Genomic DNA, 22,132 nt, shown 5'->3' on the forward strand with positions numbered 1-22,132 from the left:
AACATGGTTATAAGTTTAATGAACAAAGAAGTTTTTGAGTTTCGAACAGCCAGTTCTAAGTTCTACTGGAGAACCACAACACAAGGATGTCGGCATATTTCCTGTTTCCGGAGTGGAAGAGTAGCAGAAGTCTGTTCTAATGGTTTTGTAGATTAACCGGTGCAGGCGAAGGGCAGAAATTGGATCTTCACCGTGTCTACGGTTATTACGCTCTCTCCATATTGAGTGAATGGTTGTCTGAAAAGAGTATCTCAGAAAAAGCAGAGAGTGGCTGGCAAGGGAGGATCCTGAGATGAGTAGTTGAAGTTGATCCCAAACAGAAGTTGACTGTCTCCCAAGGAATCCGGAGGTGAGCTGTGTCCAGATTTGATGGGAATAGAGGCACTGAAAAAATAAGTGATTTCTTGTTTCCAGCGGATCATGACAGAAGACACAAGCTGAATTCACATGGCTGTTCCATTTCAACATTCTATCACCTGTAGAGAGTTTGTTGTGCAGTCCAAGCCATGTTATGAATGCAAACTTTGGTGTGGCTTGTGAGAACCACACTCCTTTTGCCCACTCACAAACTGGTTGGTCGACGCGAATTAGCTTCCAAGTGTCCCCCGTCAAAAATTTCGGTTTGAACCCAGTGCTAGAATTCCATAGGTTCACATCCTCCAAATCAGGCCGGCGTTTGGATCTTGCTACTGCAATCTCTGTTTCAACATTGTTCAGAATCTGAAGTCTATGTCTTCTGCTTCGATGTGTGTTAACCACTAACTCCACTGTTGCTGTTTTCGGAATCCCTAGATCAATACACCCCCTAGGACCGATAACATCAGCCAGAGTTCCCATGGGAGACCATCTATCATACCAGAACGATGTGTTCGGGCCGTTTTTTATTTCCACTCGATGAAAAGTTTTTGCAAGGCCTCGTAGCTTGAGTAGCTTCCTCCACATCCAAGAACCATTATAAGATGTTGCTTTTAAGTCCCAAAAGGATTCTTGACGGATAAGATTTGTATGAACCCACTGTCCCCACAGCGACGTCTTAGCAAGCAAACGCCAAATGAGCTTAAGTCCATAGACTGTGTTGGTTTCCTTGAGTGGCATGAGACCCAGACCACCCTCACTTTTGGGAAGACAAACAACGTGCCAAGATACCTTTGCCTTATGTGGATTTAGGATTGGTCCACTCCAAAGAAAAGCAGAGCAGAGTCCTTCAATTTCCTTTACACACTTGCCCGGTAAACGAAAAGCAGAGGACCAGAAGTTCACAATGCTCATAAGGACCGATTGTATGAGTTGCAGACGCCCTCCATATGATAGTGCATGGCTCGTCCAAGTACTGATCCGTTTGCGAACTTTTTCAATTAGAGGCAAGTAATCAGTGCTTGTCATTGCTTTGGTCATAAGAGGCAGTCCAAGATAACGTACCGGTAGCATTCCCTCTGCAAATGGGAAATTTCCTCTGATCTCTTCCTGCACTTGCTCTGATATTCCAGCCATATATAAAGTAGATTTCTCGAGACTAATTTTCAGACCTGAAATCTTGGCAAACTCATCGAAGATAGATATGACTCCTTCGACTGATCGTTTGGTGCCTTCTGCAAAGACCATGAGGTCGTCTGCAAAACACAAATGTGTTAAGAGGAGGTTGTGGCATCGGGGATGATAGCCAAACTTATTCTCTTCCGCTGCTTTGTTGATCAAATGGGAGAGAACATTCATGCAAATTACGAACAAATACGGCGAAAGGGCACATCCTTGTCTTAAGCCCCGTGAGCTACCAAAAAACCCTGTGAGCTCACCATTCACTTGGACGGAAAAAGTTGCTGTTGATATGCATAACCGAATCCAGTGTATGAATTTATCTGGGAAATTTAGAGCATGTAATGTGTTGAGCAAGAAAGGCCATTGCACCGAGTCAAAGGCTTTAGAGATGTCAATCTTCATTGCACATCGAGGATATATGTCATCTTGGTGATAATTCTTAACCAGTTCAGACGCAAGTAAAACGTTCTCCATTAGTAAGCGGTCCTTGACGAAAGCAGTCTGATTTGAAACAATAATCTCAGGGAGAAGGCCTTTTAACCGGTTTGCTAGGATCTTCGAGATTACTTTGTAGAAGACATTACAGCACGATATAGGTCGATAATCTTTCATAACTCGAGCATCTTCTTTCTTAGGTATCAAAGCAAGTATGGTGGTATTAACACCTTTGGGCAGAAAACCTTTCTGAAAGAAAGATTGAATCGCCACCGTGAAGTCTTTGCCGATGACTGACCAAGAACTTTTAAAGAACTCACTTGTATACCCATCAGGCCCAGGACTCTTGTTCGCTGGCATCGAAAACAGAACTTGCTTAGCCTCCTCAGCCAAAACCTCCTTTGTCAGCATTTCCCTATTCTCCCCACTACAGCGGAAATGTAACAAAGATTGAAGTGTGTCAACTGAGATGCCCTCATAATCTGTTGGAACCTGACCAAGGAAATCCGAGAAAAAACGAGCTGCTTCTTGCTTGATTTCATCTTAAGTGGGAGCCATCGAGCCATCCGCACAACAGATTTCTCGAATGACGTTGTGAGCTTTGCGAGCCTTTACAGCATTATGAAACACGGAATTATTTTGATCACCAACTTGTAACCAGTGTAACTTCGACCTCTGCTTTAAGAAACTCTCCTCAAGCTCGGATAGGTGATGCCATTTCTCATACGTTGCTGCTTCCTCCGCAACTGCATCCATTTTTGGATTAGCGAGAGTCGCTTCTTGCTGAACACATAACATTGCATGAGCAACCTGCGTTCTCTTCACTAAATCTCCTAGCTGTGCACTACTGAGTTCCCTGATGATCTGTTTTAAAGCCTTAAGCTTTTTCGAGAACCTAAATATCGCCGAGGTAGAGTGGAACAGAACCTCTGTTTCATCCCAGTAGGACTGAACGAGAGGCAAGAACTCTGGCATAGAAGCAACTGAGTTGACAAACTTGAAAGGCTTCTTTACAGCAGGGGACCCCAAATATAACTGAATACGACTCCGCAGATGGTCGGAGCATCCCCCGGCCTCATAAACACAGTAAGAACGCGGGAAATGACGAAGCCAGATAGCATTAATGAGAACACGATCCAGCTTCTTACAAATCAACCCCTCGTCCCTCTTATTACACCAAGTGAAGAGAGGGCCATTGTAGTGACCCACACCAAGGAGTAAAATTCGAAATAAAAATCCATGGGCCAAGGGCGTGCAAAAGACATGGAATTAAGGTAAAGGAGGAAGGTAAAGGAATTACAGAAGTAATGTCCGAGAAATTCTTGACGAACCGAGAGATGACCGATGGTACCTTGTACCATGTACCATGTACCGTACCGGGCGTACGTACGAACGGGCGGACGTGCCAGACGAACACCGAGTGGATGACGAACGTATATGGTCGTGAAGTAAGGATGAGAGGGAACCCACTAAGGAGGATGAATATTTTATTTAAAGTGGAGTTAGTGGGATTTCCACTAAGTGATTTTTTTCACAAAATTAATCTAAGTGGAATTTTCCACTAAGGATTAATTAATCAAGAAGAGTTAGTGGAAGTTAGTGGAGGATTAAACAAATCAAGGGAAGAGTTAGTGGAAGTTAGTGGCCAAGTGTTAGTGTTAGACATAACCAAGTGTTTAACTACATGCACTAAGAAGAAAAATTGTGCTTCATGCATTTGCCACCTTCACCGCCCAAAACTCTCTATAAATAGAGCCTAAATCCTCTCATTTTCGCCCAAAGTGATAAAGGGGTAAGGAGAGAAAATTGAGAGAGAAGGTGAGCAAGAGAGAAGAGAAGGAAAAAAAATGGGCGAGTTCCCAAGAAAGAAAGAGAGAGAGATCCTTGAAGAGGAAGAAGTGGTTTTCGAGCCATGTTGGAAAGTGGTTGCGGACGAAGAGGGTGCAAAGAGCGGGTAGCTGTTTGACGCCAAGGAAGAGTTGTCTGATCGGGTGGTGCAGTGAAGTCCGGATATCATCGTCGGCGTAAATGTGAGTTCTGTGGTAAGACATGTAGGGTGCATGCATGTAGAGATGGTTTAAATTGGTTGCATGCGAATTATGGTAGGATTCAAGTTAGAATCACCATGCGAAAGTAAGTTTGGTGCATGCATGTCATGGTAGGATTCACGTTAGAATCACCATGCGAAATGAGTTAAAAATGCAGATAAATAAGTTGGACTCACCAATATTGGACAAGGGGGAAATCGGTTGCATTTTAAGTAAGTTGGAGAACTTAAAATTTGGTTAAAAGAATTGCATGCATGTTGAGACTTAGCGATTTGTTTTATTAGCATTGTCTTGCTTAATAAATCGGTTGCATGCATGATTGAAATGGGTGAAGTTAATAGCAATTTTTATTGCTTAAATTCAGTTGAGGTTAGCGTGAATGATAAATTGAATTTAAAGTATTAAACCGAATTAGTTGCATGCGTATTTGATTTGGATTTACATGTTTAAATCAAAAAGGACTTGCATGCGAATGGGTGAGTAATTTGGTTAAGGAGATTAATTGGTTACATGCATATAGTTTAATCTTAAGATCCTTAAATTTTCATTCATGTTCTTGTTGATTAATGCATGTTCTACCGCATGAATGTTCTTGCTTGTTGGCTCGACTTTCTTGCTTGAAGTGGTAGTAAGTGTTTTTAGCCAAGTCTCTTGAATTCGTTTCTTGAGTCTTAGCTAGAGGAAGTGTAGTCGATAGTTCTGGTTCCGAAGATGTGTGTGTGTGTCTCGCAAGAAGTTCTCGAAAATCACTTACGCGAGACACCGTCACGGCTAACTAGCTATTAGCGTGACCGTTACATGGCAATGTAACTTTGGTAGATCTCATGCTAGTTACCTTTGTGGTTTCAGCATGGGAGCTCATGCTGGTTACCGGGGAGGTTTCAGCATGGGAGCTCATGCTGGTTACCGGGAAGGTTTCAGCATGGGTAGTGTGGAGGGACGGAACAAAATATCGAAGGGCCCTAGGTGAAGGAGTCTAGGATAATTCAAGAGTCCCTTGTTCTATTCTAGTCGTCCTTACGTGTTGTGGTGGAGTTAAGAGTCTAAAGTGTCCAAGAGGTCCTTGTTCCTTTAGTCATCTTTCTCAGTGGTTAGCGAGTCTATATCATCTCAGTTGAGTTGTGTTGACCTAACCTCACTCGCTTGTTTGTTGTTTATTTGCTTCCGTTATTGTTTCGGTTGCGTATGCTCTGGTAGAATTTTCTGTTGGTGTGTGGTTGCATGACTAACTTGCAGATGGACTTGCTTGTTTTTTTTGCATTTGGCTTGCATGTTGATAGCTTCGTCTTGCATATTGATAGCCTAGTCTTGCATATTGTTTGTGTAAACTTGTTTGTTGTAGACTTGTTTGCCTTGTTATTTCCGTTGCCTGTTGGGGTAGTCGGGTTTAGGAAGTAGAATCCTGATTAGGATGAAAGGGGTACCCAGGCTCACTGAGTAATCTTAGATTACGCATGATATTATTTTTGGTCTTGCAGGGAAGCCTAAGTGAGTCTAGAGCTGGAGCAAACATTAGGGTACCGGATAGGGTTTTCATGTGTTCCTTGTAAAACCCTATATTTTCATGAATGAATATCCGACTATCTTTGTATATTGCTTTAATGATTTATTTTCAATGTAATAAACTATTGAAGTAATATTTTCGGTTTTCGGAAAAGCATGGCAAGTTGCAAATGATACTCGGCCTTGTCCGGGTCGACACAACGCGCGTGGGACGCGAGGGTTGCAAAGCCTAAGCGAGTCTCTGCCGTGGGTGGAGTCGTGTCCAGGAGGACTGGTCGGGAAGCTGCAGCTTCCATCCCTTGACCGGACCACCAAGGTGCGGTTCCCATAGTGACGTTCCGGTGCCGTCCAATGGCCTGCATGGTCATAGAACGGTTCGGGAGCGTTACAGCCATGGTATCCCATATCCGATAGCGCACAATATCTCACAACAGCCTGAAAATCTCTCATACCTGGCAGCAAGGTAGGTGAATGAGTAAAGAGAGAGTGCTCCTCTGAATCCAAGATCTCGTTGAAATCTCCCATAACCAACCATGGCTTGTTCTGAAACATTCTAGAATCATGATGATTCAACAAGTCTGTCCATAGAGTCCTTCTTTCTTCTACTGTATTTTTTGCGTATATGAAAGAACAAAAAAAATCATCATGTTCTCCTTCCAGCAAGACAAAGCAGGTTATGATTTGATCGCTCTTAAAAACAGGAGTCATACGTACCGTAGGTCTCCACACTACCCAAATACGACCCAAACGGTGAGACTCATAGTTTGACATGAAAGACCAATCCGTAAAGACCGAATGTGCAATACGATCTGCTTGCTTCTCCTTGACCCGAGTCTCCAATAAATAACCAAATTGCATTTCTTTATTACTAGTCCAAGCACGAACAACGGAATGTTTGATAGATTTGTTGAAACCACGCACATTCCATGAGAAACTCATCATTTCTTGAGTTGGTTTGGAAAACTTCTTCGTCAAAGTAACTGGGAGGGTATCCTTAGTTACTTGAGTTGAAGTTTCCGATGTTTTGTTTTGGTTTTTCTGTGAAATACGTGCAGAGGGAGGTCGTCCTCCCCCCCCCTCCTGGACGTGATATCTCGAGCATCTCGACCATGAGTCGTTTCCTTAGCCTGCAAGGCCACTCCCCCGTCTGTAGATTGTTCTTGGGGCGCTTGTGTCTGATGTGTTTGATGCTCTTGATGTGCAGAGTGATCTGCTTCACTAATGTCACCTTCCTCAGGGAGACTAAGAACTGCAAACTTTGAAACAGACACTATTGAAAGCGGGGCATCCTTCACTACAAGGCCCTTAAGAGGGCTTCGCCTTGAAGGAGAAACAGTAGACCACTCATCCGGGGAGTCTGCTATCGTAGTTGCTGTTGCAATAACCAATTCATTTACGGCTACTGATTCAGTGTTGGCTTGTTCAGTTCCTTGCAAACCTGAATCTGAAACCGAAGCATCGACACCATCCTCCGGTTTCGTAACTTGCTCGACACTCTTGGTGAAACCCCCAGCAGATTCTTCCGGAGAGTCAGACACTTCACTCGCTTTATTGTGCACACATCTAGCTACCAAATGGCCCTATTTCTCACAAGCAGAGCAGCGGGGAGGCAACCAAGGGTACTTGAACTCCACCCAGAAGTCTGAACCATTCTTAGAGAAACAAATCCGTTTGGGCAACTCCTTTGTAAGATCCACATTAACAAAATCTTTGCAACATCAAAATTGGAACATGCCTCTGTTTCAGGATGCAGCCGCACAGGTGCACCCACAGCACTGGTTAAGAAACTTAACCCTTCCCATGAATATAGATGCATCGGAACCTTCCTCAAATGAACCCAAAGGGGAATGGATGTTTCCTCCGGCTTGTCCTTCTCAGTGATCGGGGACCACTTAGACACCACCATCGGTACCTCAGCAATATTCTACATACCTCGTTTGAGAATTCTGGCTTTAACCATAGGGTCACGCACCCGAAATCTCAAGGTTGTAGAATTAACCTCATAAACATCAATCGATGGATAGTCTGCACTCTGCTTCCAGATTTTGTTTAAGATAACGTGGACCTTTCCGACATGAGGAGCTGTTTCCAAGAATTTTCCGATCAGGGAATCTTCCCAGAGAGGTGTAACATTGTCGATAACTTCATTAGGGATCTCAACTGTAGTTTTCCCTTCTGAGGTCGTGAGACTAATATCAAATTTTTTGAGCACCTGCTTATTTTGCACCATGGAAACCCACGGGCCTTCATCCTAGGGCTAATAGCCCTCGGCGAACCCTCAGACTTCTCCGACATCCCTCCTCTTGCCGCCTAGCAACGCCGGCAAGCAGACTTTGCGAGCAAGAAACCCCAAAACCCTAATCGCTCAATAATCGCCCTACTCAGCAAAACGCACCGTTTCGGTTGGGGTGGTTTTTTATCAGACGAATCGCATTGTCTAATTTTTGTTCTATAATGTCTCTAGTGAAAGTGTCACAATGACATTCCATCTATTTAGATGAGACATAGACAGTATCAAAATGATTGTGTTTTCATATAAATGGATTGTTGACAATATGGTCTGGATCATGTCATGTGCTCATAAGAAGAAAAAAAAAATTATACCGAGTCAAAATTGATTTGCAAGGACATTTTTAAAAATGCAGATTGTTCTTTCCTTTTTTTTAGGTTCTTTAGGATGTTGGATAATTCTTAACACAACTACTCTAATTAACTTACTTGTTTTAAGTCAAGTGAAAGTGGTTGCGCATCAACAATCTTGTATTCTAGTATCAACAAATTAAGAGTGTGGTTGTGGTTCACCAAACTTTTGTGTTCTTCTTTGTTTTGTCTTCAGCAGTCGGACCACATTCAATTATTATTTTTGACCACATTTACAAGTAGTGATGTTTAAATGGGCAGGATGCCCGCAGGCTTAAACGGGTCCGTTTTAAAAATTTAAGCCCATGGCCCGTTTAATAACACTACAAAAAAACACTTAAACGGGTGTACCTTTTTAGACCCGCGGGCGTAATAGGTATGCCCGAAACTAAACGGGTAGCCCGTTTATTTCTCAAAAATTAACGAAGTTGAAATCTAGAAGTTTATTCCTTTGTGTCACTTCGTCTCTCTCTTCCGAGCTCCGGCGGATCCAAACCCATTCCGACATAACTCTAGCGGCCAATTTTTCTCCACAATTCCATGGTGAGTTCTATGATTTGCTCTGCTTCCACACATTAAAGTCTGTTCTTTTTGCTCTTTCCCATGGAGTTTGGTTTGTACCCATCAGACTGTGAGATTGATTGATAATTACTCACAGGGGTGTATTTTGTTTTTTGTGTGTGTGTGTCTCGAATTTTGCGAAGAGGGGTTTTTGGGTTTCGTTGAGAAGCGATTATCTCGTGTTCTTCAACTTGGTTCTTGGCCTTTTTTGATTAATCCCAGGTTCGTTTTTGGGTTTTAAATGTGATATCTTTTTGTAGTAATACTAAACGGGTCTAAATGGTCTAAACGGATCTAAACGGACCAAATAAATGGGCATGGTCTAAACGGGAACAGGATCTAAACAAGCAGGGTATAAACGGATAGAGTATAAACGGATCCAAAATGGACAAAGCTTAAATGAACATGGTCTAAATGGACAATAGTCCCATTTTAACATCACTATTTACAAGCATTACTGTTCTTTCAACGGTTTCGAAAAAAGTAGTATAAAATAGATTGGGACAGCTATCTGGAACGACATAGTACGTCAGTAATTTTCCTCAAAAACTTTGGGACTACAAAAATAAAATTAACTATATACTGTAGAAAATAAAACAAAAATGGAGAGATATGCCATTGCTAGGTAAATGACGTTCCTTTGGAAATAGTTATAAGTTAAAACTTAAGCATATATATTTCTTTTCAAGATCGAATATGATTCCACATTACCCCATTGTATTCACTTGCATGAGAATGACACTCGTCGCATCTTATAAGGCGCATATACACATAGGAAAAGAGTAATAGGCAAAGCAAAAAGAAAAAGAAAATGAGAGAGAGATAACGATTATAACATGAATGGTATAGTTTCAACAAAAAAAGCATGCATGAATGGAATAGTTTCACCCAAAAGTTAGAAAGATCAAAACAATTTTTACAAAGTCATATTTAGAACAATCATATACCCCTTTTTTTGTTTTTTCGTTTTTTGCGGTGGAGACACCAAACATTCGAAACTTTATATGAGTGAGTGAAATAGGATTGATTCTGTAGTTTCACCTTTGTGAATCATACGTTTCCCAAAAAAATAAAGTAAAAAAAAATGCAATAATTAAGAAGAGCATTCACTCATTGTATTAAAAGTCATTTTTTGTAAGCATCACCTAAAGCAAAGCATCTACTTCTCTTATCATCCCACTGCCACTAGCCCTTCTTCTGCTTCTTCTTTTCTCATTCTTTCCACATACATAATAATCCAGGTTCTTATAACAATAAATAAGTAAACACCATTGGATGAATGAAACCAGAAACAACGACAAATTAATTATATTTTTTAAAAACTACAAATACTGAATAAGATGTAGTTTTACACACAAACTAAATATTCAAATCTGAACAATAAGTTTTAATATATAAATCGATCTTGAAAAAGTATGTTGTAACACTAGTTTGTTTGTAATTTGAGCAGAATACACAAGTAAGAATCAGATATATATATATATATATATATATATATACACCAAGAAATCAACTAGCAACCTCAACATGTAGTTAATTAATTAGTATATACCCCAAAACGTCCTAGCTAGCAAAACCATACAAAGTAAACACAACCCACAATTTTTTAATGAAATCATCCATACAAATTGAAGTTGATATCGAAATTTAATTTAGAGAAAGGAAGATAAACGAAGCTTAACCAATCACCACTAATAGAAAAGATATATGAATGAAACTAACCTGATCAGATTACGAGCGTATGTACTCGAAGAAGGAAGGATCAAAGCGATGTAATTGAGGGGAATGAAGCCTGGTCCGACGTCATTAACCGTTAGATCATTCATACATATATGTGTAGACTAATTAAATAAAGAAGAGAGTACTTATAAATATATAATCAAGTGTAGTAGATCTGAGTTAAGGGCCTCGTGCCAGACAACATTCCCCTCAAAAGAAAAAGCTTCAGTGATGAACATGGACTCCATAAGAAAACCCTAGCTTTTAACAGAGAGAGAGAGAGAGAGAGAGAGAGAGAGAGATCAGAGAGAGATATGAGCTTAATTTATAAACAAATAAAAGTGAAAGAGGAGAGGAGACAAGAAAGCAATGATGAAAAGAAGGAGGAAGATATTATTATTAGAAAAAGATTGTGGAAATGTAGGGGGTAAACAAAAAAAAACACAAAAGCTAAATAAAAAGGCAATTCGAAAAAGATAGAAAAGTCGAAAAGAACAAACATATTCAAGTCATAATGATAAAATTCTGATGACTTATTTCCACTTCTTCTTTTTTTATAGTTCATCTTTGAAGCTAATAATGCTTTCACATGTATCCAGTATTTTGCGTATTTAAAAAAAAAAACAAAGTCAAATATTTTTATCCGTAGATCGTCAATTTTTTAGCTCTTGAAATGAGATGTACGTTAGACAATCTAGGTCTAGAAAAAGAAAGAGTCAAATATTTTTTTGTTCCTTGAATTTTGTTTGATTAGATTTTGAATGATTACTGACTAACCTTAAAAGTATACTATAATGATCGATCGGATCCTACATATCATTATGAAGAAAATTAAGTCAAAGAGTCTATTGAGAAAGTCAAAAGATTAGGTGGGAAAGGACCCAATATAGGTAGATGAATGAAAAATGAAAAATAAAAAATAAAAAACAAGAGAGGTGAATTATTAGAAGATGATTAGGTTGGATTTGATGAACATGTCATTAGAGCTCTAATGAGAGAAAATAATTATGTCTTCACCGTCCTCATTCACTTCATGTGACATTCACATGCCTCCCATCTCTCTCTCTCTCTCTCACTCACAAGGCCACAAGGCCATAACACATACAATAAAGATACTTTCAATACTTGTATTTTAAATTCGTGGTCGACAAATATACAAATTTTATAAACAGCGACAGCATAACGTTTTGTATAGATGCATGCGTATTTCGATATCAGGAACACGATCTCTAAAGCGAATTTTTAAACCAATGTTAAATGCTCTATAGTACAGTTTTTTTTTTCAATTTATGAGTCTCTTTTTTTTCTTTTATCGAATATGTAATGCAAAGCAAAATATCTGACCAAAGTCACAAAAATAATCATATTTACTCTAGAGATGTTAGCTTCATATGCATTTTTCTTTATTTTTATAAAAATAACTTTAGTGTAAATACTCTTTCTTTTTTATCTTGGTTAAAGTATTTTAAGGTAAAACTGATATAGGATGGAGTTTTTTTCCCTTTTTGTTGCAAGTAATATCCGAAGAGTCAGTCTAGTAAAAAAGCTCATATATATTTCTGTCAGGAACTGTTTTGCTTAAAGCCCTCCCAAATAGGATGACAGCTAAAAGTTGTAGAAAACGTCGTCTTTAGAAAGTCCTATATCTTTGTAAATTCTTATGAAGATATGTAATAGTCATAACTATATGATCAGATTCACTAATTAGTTTGATTTTCTAACATTTTTTGTATGTTTATCAACCTTAATTAAGAATATAATTGGATTTTCATATTTAGAAAACTGAAATCGTGTTGTTTTAAAAAAGGACCAATGTGTGATCGTGAGAAGCTCAGTGAATTAAGAGGAAACACTTGGGAAAGTGAACCAAAAAGTGGCGGTCTAGTAGTAGCATTTGGCCAAACATGGGGGTTCTAGAACAGAGGACCAACTACTAACTCATTTTATTTCAAGTCTCTGCAGTTCATGTTTAAAGTGACTCAAAGACCAATCCTTAAGTTCTTCAGGACTTGTATCAACAGCTGAGCCTGCATCACCAACAGGTCGCTGTATGGATTTTAAAAAGACGTGTCAGGTCCAAGACCAAGCATTGCGCTGAACGCTGTCGACGATTCCCTTGATTCTCCTCGCTAGAGCTCCCATAGCTTCCTTCATTCATCTTTTTTCTTGACGGTTCACATAGGATCTCTGAAACTTGATTTTCTACAAGAGAACCAAGTATGATGTTGTAAAGTACAAATACATCTCTTGGTTGAGAGAAGGAAATGCAACTTTGACATGTGTTTTATTAGCAAAGTTACAAAAAGCAGCAGATATTAATGAAGATCAAATCTCAGATAGAAAAAAAGAGGAACTGATGCTAACAACTTCAACTTACAGCGGGAGAAGTGGCACGGATATCTCTATGCGCATCGTGTTCGTCAAGAAAAGTCAGTTCAAACTACTCCATAAGATGTTTCCTCAAACCCTGTATAAAATTGTTTGGACTTAAAACACAATCTAAGGAGGGTGTATTGAACTTGATATTTTAGAAGATTTTGGTGTATTTTTATATCCACTGTTATTTAATCAGGGATTTTAAAAAGTCTTTTGAAATCCTGTGTTATTGAATTTGGAATTTTTAGAAATCATCTTAAATCATTCACAATCTATTGTTATTGAATCAATATTTTATAAATCTCACTACAAATACACTGTTATTCAAAATATCACAACTTTTTAAAAAATGAGATTGTAAGTGATTTTGGGAGACATTTTAAAACATTTTTAGTTGAAATACATGAGTAACAAAATCACACCTTTAAAGGTGATATTTTGAAAGATTTCAAAAAAAAAAAAAAAAAAAAAAATCTGAAACCAACTGCAGAAACTTCGTCTATCTCTATACCGTACGTTCTCTCCTATACTTTCTCTTTCTTTCTCCAAGGTGAAAGCTTTGCCTTAGACGATGAGTGATATTGATATTGAGATCGTGAGGAATGATGTCAATCCTGTCTTGACAATGATACCAGCTTTTTGATTGGATTAATCGATTAACAGTGTATTTGTAGTGAGATGTCTATATATATATATATATATATATTTGATGATGGCACCAAAATGGATGAGAGATGTTATAAAGTTCAGCACAAGTATGAATAATGTGTCGTGTATTGTTTGTAAGTAAGCATGATAGATGTTATAAAATTCTCTAAAGTCATTAAGCTCTAATATTGATCGGTACAGTATGTACGTCTCCATCATCCCTTATAGTTTTGATGGTGGGTTTTTTTAGGTTGTGAAGAAAACATGTGTTCATGTTATTTTTTTTCTCCAAAATATCCTTAAATCACCTAAAATTCAATAACCAAATCTCACCAAATTACAAGTAATAAAGTTTCAAATTCTTTAGAAATCTCTAACAAATTATCAATTCTCCTAAAGTTACACTCAAATCTCTCAAAATACTAAAATATTAAAATCTCACCAAATCTCCTAAAATATCAAGTTCAATACACCCCCTAAGACGGTAAAAAAGGATTTGTTTTCAAACAAAGTTATAAATGGGCCCTTGGGCCTCGTTATAAAACTCGATCGATCCCAGCAAATTGAGGAATTTGGTCTGGTTCGCTTTTCGGTTTGGTTTTCGATTTGGTCTGGTTTTTAAAATCTGCTCAATTTTTAAAAATCTATACTGATAAAAAGTATAGATTTATTAGTATAGATTTTTTAAAATCTTCACAATTTTTGAAACTTTTAAAAGTTCTTAGCTTTTAAAAAGTTTTTAAATATTATAATTTTTAAATTTTAAAAGTTTAAAATATTATAAATATTGAAACTTTTTAAAAGTTTAAATATTATAAATATTGAAACTTTTAAAAGTTCTTAGCTTTTAAAAAGTTTTTAAATATTATAATTTTTAAATTTTAAAAATTTAAAATATTATAAATATTGAAACTATTTAAAAGGTTCAAAATTTATATTTCGAAATCTTTTAAATTTCGAAACCTTTTAAAAGTTTAAAATATTATAAATATTTATGTAAAATAAATTATCTTATTTATATACGTTTGTGTTTTTTATTTCTTACATATTTTTGTGTATGATTTTATAGATAAGTTGATATTTTTCATAAATTTTTTATTTTTATCTTATTTTTTATTTTTATGAGAAAAGAAATGATTTTGTTCTTGGAGTTTGATGGATTAACAAGTTGTGTGGTAGTCTAAAAAAAATGTTTTTTAGTAGAAGAAAGTGAAGAATTTGACGAGGATGAAGAAGAAAAAAAGTATAGCGAAAAACCAGACGGTAAAAGTAATGATGACGATTACCACAAAATTTGACAATAGAAATGACAATAAAGAATATGAAAAATAAGAAAATATTGAATAAAAAACACGAAAACATAGGTGGTAGCTATCAATTAAATATGAAAACGAGTTAAATTCATAATGATAAAATTGTTTTGTTTTTCTGGTGGTCAAAAAAATAGTTTAGGATATGTGAGGTCATCAGTTTAATTCGCATTACCTGGATGTCGAGTTAAATTCATGATTTTTTTTATCAGATTTGATTTATAACACAACTGATTTTTATATTTCAAAAAAATATGTATATGAAATTTAACTATTTTCTTAATACTAATTTAAAGTTTTTTATAAGATAATATTTTACTACTGTCATCAATCATATGTAGTTTTCATCAAAATATATCAAATATATCCACGCGTAGAGTGGATTCAAAACCTAGTAAAATAAATAGTTTTAAGTAAATAGAAAAAGACAAAAAGAGTAGCAATCAAGCTGTGTTTTTTATGTTCACAAAGAGCACTCGATTATAACAGTGAAAACGTTACGAAAGAAACTGATACATTCCATAATACTATCTTGTCTCCTCTCTTTGAAACTCTCTCAAACCTTTTTCTCTTTTCGAATCTCCACTTTTTTCTTTCTTTCTATCTATCTTCGTTCTTCCTTCTCTCTTCAATGATTCATTTCTCAACACTCCTCCATGACTACAAAACCTATCGACCGAGATTTCCCTTCTTCCAAAACACTCGAAAACGACGGTGCCGCCGCTATCAAACTCCTTAGCTTACTCTTACAATGCGCTGAACACGTCGCCACGGATCATCTCCGCGAAGCTTCGACCCTCTTATCTGAAATCTCCGAGATATGTTCTCCGTTTGGCTCCTCTCCCGAGCGAGTCGTCGCTTACTTCGCGCAAGCTCTACAAACGCGCGTGATCAGCTCTTACCTATCCAGCGCGTGTTCTACACTCTCCGAGAAACCTCTCTCCGTTGCTCAGTCTCAGAAGATCTTCTCCGCCTTGCAAACGTTCAACGCCGTCAGTCCTCTGATCAAATTCTCACATTTCACGGCGAATCAAGCGATCTTTCAGGCGCTTGACGGCGAAGACTCCGTTCATATCATCGACCTCGACGTGATGCAAGGTCTTCAATGGCCGGCTCTGTTTTACATCCTCGCTTCGCGTCCACGAAAACTCCGATCGATTCGGATCACCGGATTCGGCTCCTCCTCCGAACTACTCGCTTCAACCGGCCGGAGACTCGCCGATTTTGCATCGTCGTTAAACCTCCCGTTCGAGTTTCATCCAATCGAAGGCAAGATTGGAAACCTAATCGAACCGAGTCAACTCGGGACGAGACAAGGCGAAGCTGTGGTGGTTCACTGGATGCAGCACCGGTTATACGACGTCACCGGAAACGATCTCGAGACGTTGGAGATTCTACGGAGGCTGAAACCGAATCTGGTAACGGTGGTGGAGCAAGAATTGAGCTACGACGACGGAGGAAGCTTTTTAGGGAGATTCGTGGAGGCGTTGCATTATTACAGCGCGTTGTTCGACGCGCTTGGAGATGGATTAAGTGAGGAGAGTGGAGAGAGGTTCGCGGTGGAGCAGATTGTGTTGGCGACGGAGATAAGACACATTGTGGCGCACGGAGGAAGGAAGAGAGTGAAGTGGAGAGAGGAGTTTAATCGGGTCCGGTTCAGACCCGTTTCGCTTCGGGGTAACCCGGCCACGCAAGCGGGTTTGTTGTTGGGTATGTTGCCATGGAATGGATATACTTTGGTCGAAGAGAATGGAATACTCCGTCTCGGTTGGAAGGATCTCTCGCTTTTGACCGCCTCTGCCTGGATATCTCAGCCGTTCCACTGATATTATTTTCTTCTTCTAAACAGTTATTTTAATTTATTTTATTTGAACGAATAATACAACGTGGAAAAGATTTATTATTAAAATGGTCATCAATCATCATCATGGATATTATCAATTTTGTTTTGAGAAAAAATTCAGTAATATTTTCTTAAAAAACTACAGTAATTCTTTCCATTTTATTATTATACCAACTATTTTCAAACCTAAAAACAAATGTATCTAAATATGAGAAATTTTATTTGAGTCTATAGATACGATTTAGATGGTTAGTATTTTGAAATCTTGGTTTACAATATGTTGGAAAAATAAATTCTTGTATTTCCAACGTAAATGATGTCACTTTGCGTCATGAACATTTTTTTTTTCCAAATGTATTTACTGAGAGTAACTCCTATAGTTATAATTAATTCTTAGATGTGAATGTTTCCTATGCTAACTGACTATGTATATGTGAGTTGGAGGTCTCTCAATTGTCATGTGAATGGAGGGCTCCCATTATTTTCTATACTCGTATAGTCATATCTTATTGATTTATACTTATTTTACCTTGGAGCACCATAAAAAAAAATTAAGAGGTAAATTGTTACACAATTGAGATATAATGTAAAATATGAGCAATAGACATAAATATAAACGTTTGTTCAAAAAAAAAAAACATAAACATAAATAAATATAGGAGACTTTCTAGGAGATATCTTCATAATGTTATATGGGATCTTCTATAGTTTTATTATCCATTATTGTCATCGTCCAGAATAAATTATCTTTTCAAAGGTTAATCATATTTCAACAAACAATCCAAAATAATATTTTTTTTTCATGATATTACTACCAGCTATCTTTCAAAGATTAATCCAATTTCAACAAACAATCCCAAATAATATTTTATTCACGATACTATAACCAACTATCTATTGAAAAAAAAACTACATAACAATTTGAAAAAATCTACATACTCATCAAGGAGGTCCAACCATGGTGACCAATCCCAAAGTTTCTAGCTCTTCTCTGCGTAAGGTCATAGGTAATGACCATAGATTGTTAACCCAAGTTCTGTTATTAAAACCAGAAATTATGTTGTGACTGATTTTTTAATTTATTGTTGCAAATGCAATGAAAGAAGAAGAAATGTGATGAACCTTGATGAGAAATTAAGGATAACTATTGTACATGTTGGACATTATGCATGGGAAGAAAATACAAAGAATGAAAAACACGAATCTTATGATGGATTGATGGCTTTAATCTATTACCATCTCTCTCAATATTTTACTACTTCATTTATTATGATGTGTTTGCACAATTTTGCTGTTGGAAAAAAAATACAATTTGAGAAAAATTTTAACAAAGAAAACCAAATAATTTTCGTTTAAACAATACTTGTACAAAATAAAATATATAAAAATATAATTTTTGTCTTAATAATCCAAATATAGTAATATTACTTACTAAGTATTAGAAATACGCTTTTGTAGATATCCTTTTTCTAAAATATATTTTTTTTTGTCATTTTTATTTTTACTCTCTAATACACAATTACAGTATGTTAACTTAATTTTTTTTATAGGTTTAGGTTCTCGATTTTACATTTAAAATATAGTTTTGAAGGGTAGAGTTTAATATTTGCAGTCTAGGGTTTAGAATTTAGTTATTTTATATATAGAAAATGATATTATAACATTATTCAACATAGAAGAAATTATATTTTTGCAAAAAGATATAGAAAAATGGTATTTTTGGAAATGTCCTAATATTAAGTATCCATTTTTATAAATATGTCTAAAAAATTAGTCATTTAATTCATTAATCAGCTTAACTTCTTAACTTAATATGAGTGGTATGTTTTAGGCCCAACTGCATGAAGGCCTATTAAATAAGTGGGCCTAGTTTCTATAAACGACCTTCGACTTTTTCAATAAATCAAAAATTTCATTCCAACAACAACAAGCTTAGCAAATTGCTATGATTCTCTGAGAAATCAGCAGAAGAAATCTTGGAGCAAACAAAGTGAGCACAATCCCTAGTTTGGGGATGATGTTTCCGCGACTACGATTGACGAAGGTCTTCTTCTCCCTGGTCCTCGCCGGGAATTGGATCGTCTTTTCCGACGGTAGCAGCGGTGGCGGCGCGAGAAACGGCTACTCCGGCGGATTATGGTCGTCGGCTATTGCTCCTTCCAATGTTGGTTTAGCTGTCGCAGTCACCGTCATGGCCGGTCTGGCCGTGACTCTCACCGTCGTCTACTCTCGTAGGTAGATATATATGCATACCCTAAAGATCTGATTATGTTCTAATCAAATTGTTAACTACTAAATGCTTAGTTAAGTAGTCATTTGGTACCCCCAAAGATTTGATCGCTTCTTGCTTCGTTGTTAACCTCACCAATTGTGTTGCTGATTTACATTCTTGGAAGCTTCTTCCAACTGTTAGAACATTGAGACTAGATCCCCATGCCTTTAGTTTCGAAGAATGCTCTGTTAGTTAGGTTATCTGTGGTTGAGCTCTTGGTCCAATGTTAGCTGATTCATATTTCCACTACAATGTCCTGGCCATATTCTATATTCACAGACTCTGATGATTTTGAGGCTAATGTTTACTTTGAGGTTGTTTGTTGGGTTTTCTTTTGTATGGCATGCTCTCTTTGTCAGTAACGAACAAGCAGATCGATTTTCTAGGAAGGTCCTTAGGGGGAAGTCTGAAACTTCCAACCTTTATTCGTGTTTCTTCTCATGCAATTTTATCAGACACACAAGCTTTTGATTGCTGAACATGTTCCTGGCCATATTCTATATTCATAGACTCTGTCTTATTTGTTTCAAGAAAGCTTTTTGTTACTACTTAAGTTGCTCATTTCCTGATCATTTCACTTCTTCAGGGGAAGCATTGGATCACCTTGGTCACTGAGGACAAGAAAGCATGTTCTTCAACCTGAACAGTGGAATGCTTTCTTCACAGAGGAAGGGCGACTCAGTGATGGAGGTGTCAAATTTCTGAAGAAAGTTCGTAGTGGGGTATGTTGCTAAACAAGAATTATGCACTAATGAGTATTGCGGCATTGATAACCTTTTGACACTCTTATTTTAACCAAATTTTCTCATTATGTCTTGATATATTCATTCTTTTTTTTTTTTTTTTTTGTTTCAGGGTGTACATCCAAGCATCAGACCAGAAGTTTGGCCGTTTCTCCTTGGAGTGTAAGAATCAGCATCTTTGTCACTGTTCCTTGTTTTATATATACTTTTGTCTTTTGCGGCCACTGTGAGGATTTTTCTGTTCGGCCTTATTATGTTCATCATACGCATGCATGTTCTAAATGTTTGAAGTGTAGATTTTTCTTTGGGGTTGGCTATTGATGTTATTTAGGTTTAGGGTTGAATAAATAGAGTAACAGTAAAATATACGTCCTTAACTAGGAGATGGGGCCTTTTATGTTTTTCTTCCAAGACTGATTTCTAAGATTAGTCCTAGTTATGCCAAACTCGCAAGCCGCTGTTCTACATTCCGTTTACTTTGATAATGATCCCTGTGTAAGCTATTAGTACTCACTCTTTATCATCCCGACACATTGTAACCTTTTTCTTCTTACCTCTCACAGGTATGACCTAAACAGCACCAAGGAAGAAAGAGATTCTATTCGACAGCTGAAACAGTACGTTCACTTATACTTATTAAGTTTATGTCTTCTCAACTTTCCACCAATGTTACGTTTCCCATTTTCCTCTTTTCTCTTAGTTGGCCGCTGGTAATATTTTGATCAAACTAGGGCGAATAAGTAGTAGTTTGGAACTCCTATCACTTAGATTTCGAGTCAGTTTGTAATTAATATTTTATATATCTGGTAATTATGCAGGAAGGAATATAAAAGCCTGCGTAGACAATGTCGCGAGATTCATGAACGCAATAAAAATGGCTGCGACTCAAAGCAGACAGCTCAGAACAGTAATACTGGAGACAGTCAGGTTCTTGATTCCCATGATATTGAGGAAGTCGATAGTTCCACAAGATCCGTAACAGTAAAGGAATCAGAGAAGTTAAATTCCAAATCCATTATGCAGGATGAGAACTGTGAAAAGAGTGATGTCACCATTGAAGATGCTGCTGCTAATGACTCAGACTCAACCAACCCTGAAGAAACCGAGACTTCACCTCTTCTAGCTAACGAAGAAGCAGAAAGCCAGAATACTGTTACCCATGAAAAAGACAATTTGTCTCCATCATCAAAGCCAAAATCACAGGCTGCAGAAGAGGATTTCATCACAACTAATGACTCAGACTCGACCAATCCTGAAGAAACCGAGACTTCACCTCTTCCAACTAACGAAGTAGCAGAAAGCCACAATACTGTTAACGAAGAAAAAGAAAATTCTTCTCCATCATCAAAGCCGAAATCACAGGCTGCAGACGAGGATTTCATCACAACTAATGACTCAGACTCGACCAACCCTGAAGAAACCGAGACTGCACCTCTTCTAGCTAACGAAGAAGCAGAAAACAACAATACTGTTAACCAAGAAAAAGACAATTCGTCTCCATCATCAAAGCCAAAATCACAGGCTGCAGACGAGGATTTCATCACAACGTGGCAGAGAATTATCCGCCTAGATGCCGTGAGAGCAAATGACGAATGGGTGCCCTACTCACCGTCTCAAGCTGCTGTTTCTGAGACAAAAGCCCGGGGTATAGCCATACAGGTTGGTCTCAATGACTACGACCACTTGGAACCCTGCCGGATATTCCATGCAGCCCGCCTGGTCGGGATCCTTGAAGCCTACGCTGTCTACGATCCAGAAATCGGTTATTGTCAAGGAATGAGCGACTTACTATCTCCTTTAATCGCAGTGATGGAAGATGACGTCTTAGCATTCTGGTGCTTTGTCGGGTTCATGAGTAAAGCACGGCATAATTTCCGGCTAGACGAGGTTGGAATCAGGCGACAACTCTCAATGGTATCGAAAATCATAAAATTCAAAGACATTCACTTGTACCGACACTTGGAGAACCTTGAAGCAGAAGACTGCTTCTTTGTATACCGTATGGTGGTTGTTTTGTTCAGAAGAGAACTAACATTTGAGCAGACGCTGTGTCTCTGGGAAGTAATGTGGGCAGATCAAGCTGCTATACGAACTGGGATTGCAAAGGCAACATGGGGGAGAATCAGGTTACGAGCGCCGCCTACAGAAGATTTGTTGCTTTATGCGATAGCTGCGAGTGTATTGCAGAGGAGAAAGACGATCATAGAGAAATACAGTGGGATGGATGAGATAATGAAGGAATGTAACAGCATGGCTGGTCATCTTGATGTTTGGAAACTTCTAGACGATGCTCATGACTTAGTCGTCAATCTTCACGACAAGATCTAAGAATTATATATCTCACCCGTGTTCCGTCTCTTTTACTTGTTTGTTGCTGCCCTCTTTGTTATTGTTACATAAAATGTAATAAAAACAACATTGTCCAAAAACGCTTGAAAATGTCTTCTTCATTATTTGCTAAATCAAAATGTACAATAGAAATACTGTTAGCCATAGGG

General features: G+C 37.7%; 1 protein-coding gene and 2 pseudogenes across 3 annotated transcripts; 2 read left to right on the top strand and 1 right to left on the bottom strand.

The window, feature by feature from the left end:
• Positions 1–6,520: 6,520 nt before the first annotated feature.
• On the bottom strand, positions 6,521–7,817 carry LOC147937435 (uncharacterized; annotated as a pseudogene).
• A 7,330-nt stretch (positions 7,818–15,147) lies between these two features.
• Positions 15,148–16,685, top strand: LOC104719857 (scarecrow-like protein 23 pseudogene; annotated as a pseudogene). Its single transcript, XR_015568817.1, has one exon. The product of XR_015568817.1 is annotated as a scarecrow-like protein 23 pseudogene (transcript).
• A 1,815-nt stretch (positions 16,686–18,500) lies between these two features.
• On the top strand, positions 18,501–22,096 carry LOC104719858 (rab GTPase-activating protein 22). 2 transcript variants are annotated; one of them, XM_087469701.1, is made up of 6 exons: positions 18,501–18,854; positions 19,478–19,613; positions 19,747–19,796; positions 20,198–20,251; positions 20,453–20,561; positions 20,658–22,096. In XM_087469701.1, the coding sequence occupies exons 1-6, from the start codon at positions 18,634–18,636 to the stop codon at positions 21,960–21,962; spliced, it is 1,875 nt and encodes a 624-aa protein (XP_087325827.1). In that variant the 5' UTR covers positions 18,501–18,633; the 3' UTR covers positions 21,963–22,096. The 2 variants fall into 2 exon arrangements, with proteins under 2 accessions (XP_087325827.1, XP_087325826.1); XM_087469700.1 differs by having other exon boundaries at positions 20,453–22,096.
• Positions 22,097–22,132: the final 36 nt, after the last annotated feature.

The sequence above is a fragment of the Camelina sativa genome, chromosome 10 (genome assembly GCF_030686135.1).
Source record: "Camelina sativa cultivar CO46 ecotype springtype chromosome 10, ASM3068613v1".
Classification (NCBI taxonomy): Eukaryota; Viridiplantae; Streptophyta; class Magnoliopsida; order Brassicales; family Brassicaceae; genus Camelina; species Camelina sativa.